The 2,205-nt window shown below is 39.0% G+C and overlaps 1 protein-coding gene across 1 annotated transcript; it reads left to right on the top strand.

Annotated features, from left to right (window-relative positions):
- Positions 1-315: 315 nt before the first annotated feature.
- Positions 316-1,707, top strand: LOC145612135 (uncharacterized). The gene has a single exon (XM_081667508.1). The coding sequence runs from the start codon at positions 414-416 to the stop codon at positions 1,251-1,253; it is 840 nt and encodes a 279-aa protein (XP_081523634.1). The 5' UTR covers positions 316-413; the 3' UTR covers positions 1,254-1,707.
- The last annotated feature ends 498 nt before the right edge of the window (positions 1,708-2,205 follow it).

The raw sequence follows: 2,205 nt of genomic DNA, 5'->3' as shown, positions 1-2,205 counted from the left end.
CAGACCAAAAGAATCTCCCAACGGCTGTGATTTTATTTCCTTTACTTTCATTCAATCTTAATCAATTAAATTAATTAATTAATTAATTAATAATGTGGATTAAATTAATTAATTAATTAATTAAAGCGGAGTTACAGGCGATTGACGGGTTTTAAGAAACAGCCTCCAATGCCACGTAACATATTGAAGCCTATTTCCGTCTTTTCCCTTCCTACGTGGGCGGCTAACCAAAGATCAGTCAAATCCCTTGCTGACTGTGCCGCACTCTCCCTCCTATATAACTCCCCTTTCCTCCCTTACCCATTTCTCATCTTCCTTTCCACCTTTTCCTTCTTTATATTTTCCCTCTTTCTCTTTATTAAATACAAACCCAAACTATTTTAATAACCACATTTTGATTTTATTTTATTATCATGGCCCCGAAGATTATCGGCGGTGGTGCTGCTGGTGGTATTGGTGTCAAGGTCAATTCGGTTAACGGCGGCGGTGTTAATGCAAAGGAGACGCATTTTCGAGGTGTCCGAAAGCGGCCGTGGGGGAGATACGCCGCGGAGATCCGTGACCCGACCAAGAAGAGCCGTGTCTGGCTCGGAACGTTTGATACTGCTGAGGAGGCCGCGCGTGCTTATGATGATGCTGCACGCGCTTTTCGCGGTGCTAAAGCTAAGACCAATTTCCCACTTCCTAACGAAATACACAACAACAATACTAACCACCACCACATCAACAACAACAACAACAACCACCACCTCCAACACAACAACAATAATTTAAGTAATAACAACCGAAGTCCGAGTCAGAGTAGTACTGTGGAATCTTCAAGCCATGAAAAGCCGGTACCAACGGCGGCGATGATGGTTGAATCTCTACCGTTGGATCTTAACCTCGCCGGAAACTTCGCCGGAGCTGCGGCGGTCGGAGTAAGGTTTCCTTTTCAACAAGTTAGGGTTGCTCCGGCGCCGGCGGTTGGTTTTCCGGCGAATATAAATCAGTTTTTCTACTTCGACGCCATTGCGAGGCAAAATCAACCTCAACACCACCAGTTTCTTCAACAATACAACAACAATAACCAACAACAGCAGTACATGTTCCATCACGTGCCGGCGAGTGAACGTCACGCGCCGCCGGTGTCCGGTGCTCAGAGCGATTCCGACTCGTCTTCCGTCGTTGATTTGAACCACGATCTTAACAGTCGAACTCCCAGAGGTCTCGAGATCGATCTTAACCAACCTCCACCGTCCGATTTGGCTTGATCCTTTTTTATTTTTTTTGCGCCGCTTTGATTAGTGGTGTTTTTCAGGATCTTAGCTATAATTACGATGGGATGAGAGGAAGAAAAAAAAATTGAAAAAAAAGGGAAGTTTTTGTTTTTTTTGAATTTCCTCGGTATTATTTTTAGGAAAAAAAGAAAAAGAAAAAATGAGGGTGGATCCATGGAGCTCCGATTTCGATTTGGATCACCGAATTTTCTGGGTTTTTTTTGTATAGTTTTTTTTTTATTTTTTTATTATCAATTTAATTAGATTTAGCTTAATTAAGTATATTTAAGATCCATTTTTGCGACAGAGAATAGAGAAGAAAGTGATGTAATCTTTGAATTTCGAAATCTCTGTTGTTTCGTGAAAAATACAGTGTAATTTTCGTACTATTTTGGATCAGATATAATCAATTACCCATATATTATTATAATATTCGAATTAATTTATACTCCATCTGTATATTTTTGATTAATTCTTCTAATAAATTATAGTGGAATGCAAACGGATAAGATTGGTGCACGAGTTTTGGATCTTTTTGTTTTGTTAATTATACGAGTAATAAAAAAGGGAAAATAAAAAAATAATGGAGTAATGTGAGAGGACTGAATAGGTGAGTTTCAATGTAGTAGACTGGGTGACATCTGGCGTCTATACATACTTATATTTGGAACTATTTGTCTGCATGCTCTGGATTCATTTTTGATTAGCAGTACTAGTACGAACATTCAATTATTACTACTTGTACTATATCCTTTGAGTAATTTTTAATTGTGCTCTAATCAAGAGCTGAGTTTGTTCCAAGTTTCTCATTTTTTAAGGTGTCAAACATATTCAACATTTGTGTTTGTTTGAAAACTCTAACTGTGAACTCTAAACAAGACTCGAGTTTGAGCCGGGCTTTTACTTTCCTTGTTCACACCTTACACCTTAATTATCGGACAAATGT

The sequence above is a fragment of the Chenopodium album genome, chromosome 24, assembly GCF_948465745.1.
Source record: "Chenopodium album chromosome 24, dcCheAlbu1.1, whole genome shotgun sequence".
Lineage (NCBI taxonomy): Eukaryota > Viridiplantae > Streptophyta > Magnoliopsida > Caryophyllales > Amaranthaceae > Chenopodium > Chenopodium album.
This window is presented reverse-complemented; position numbering and strand designations above follow the sequence as displayed.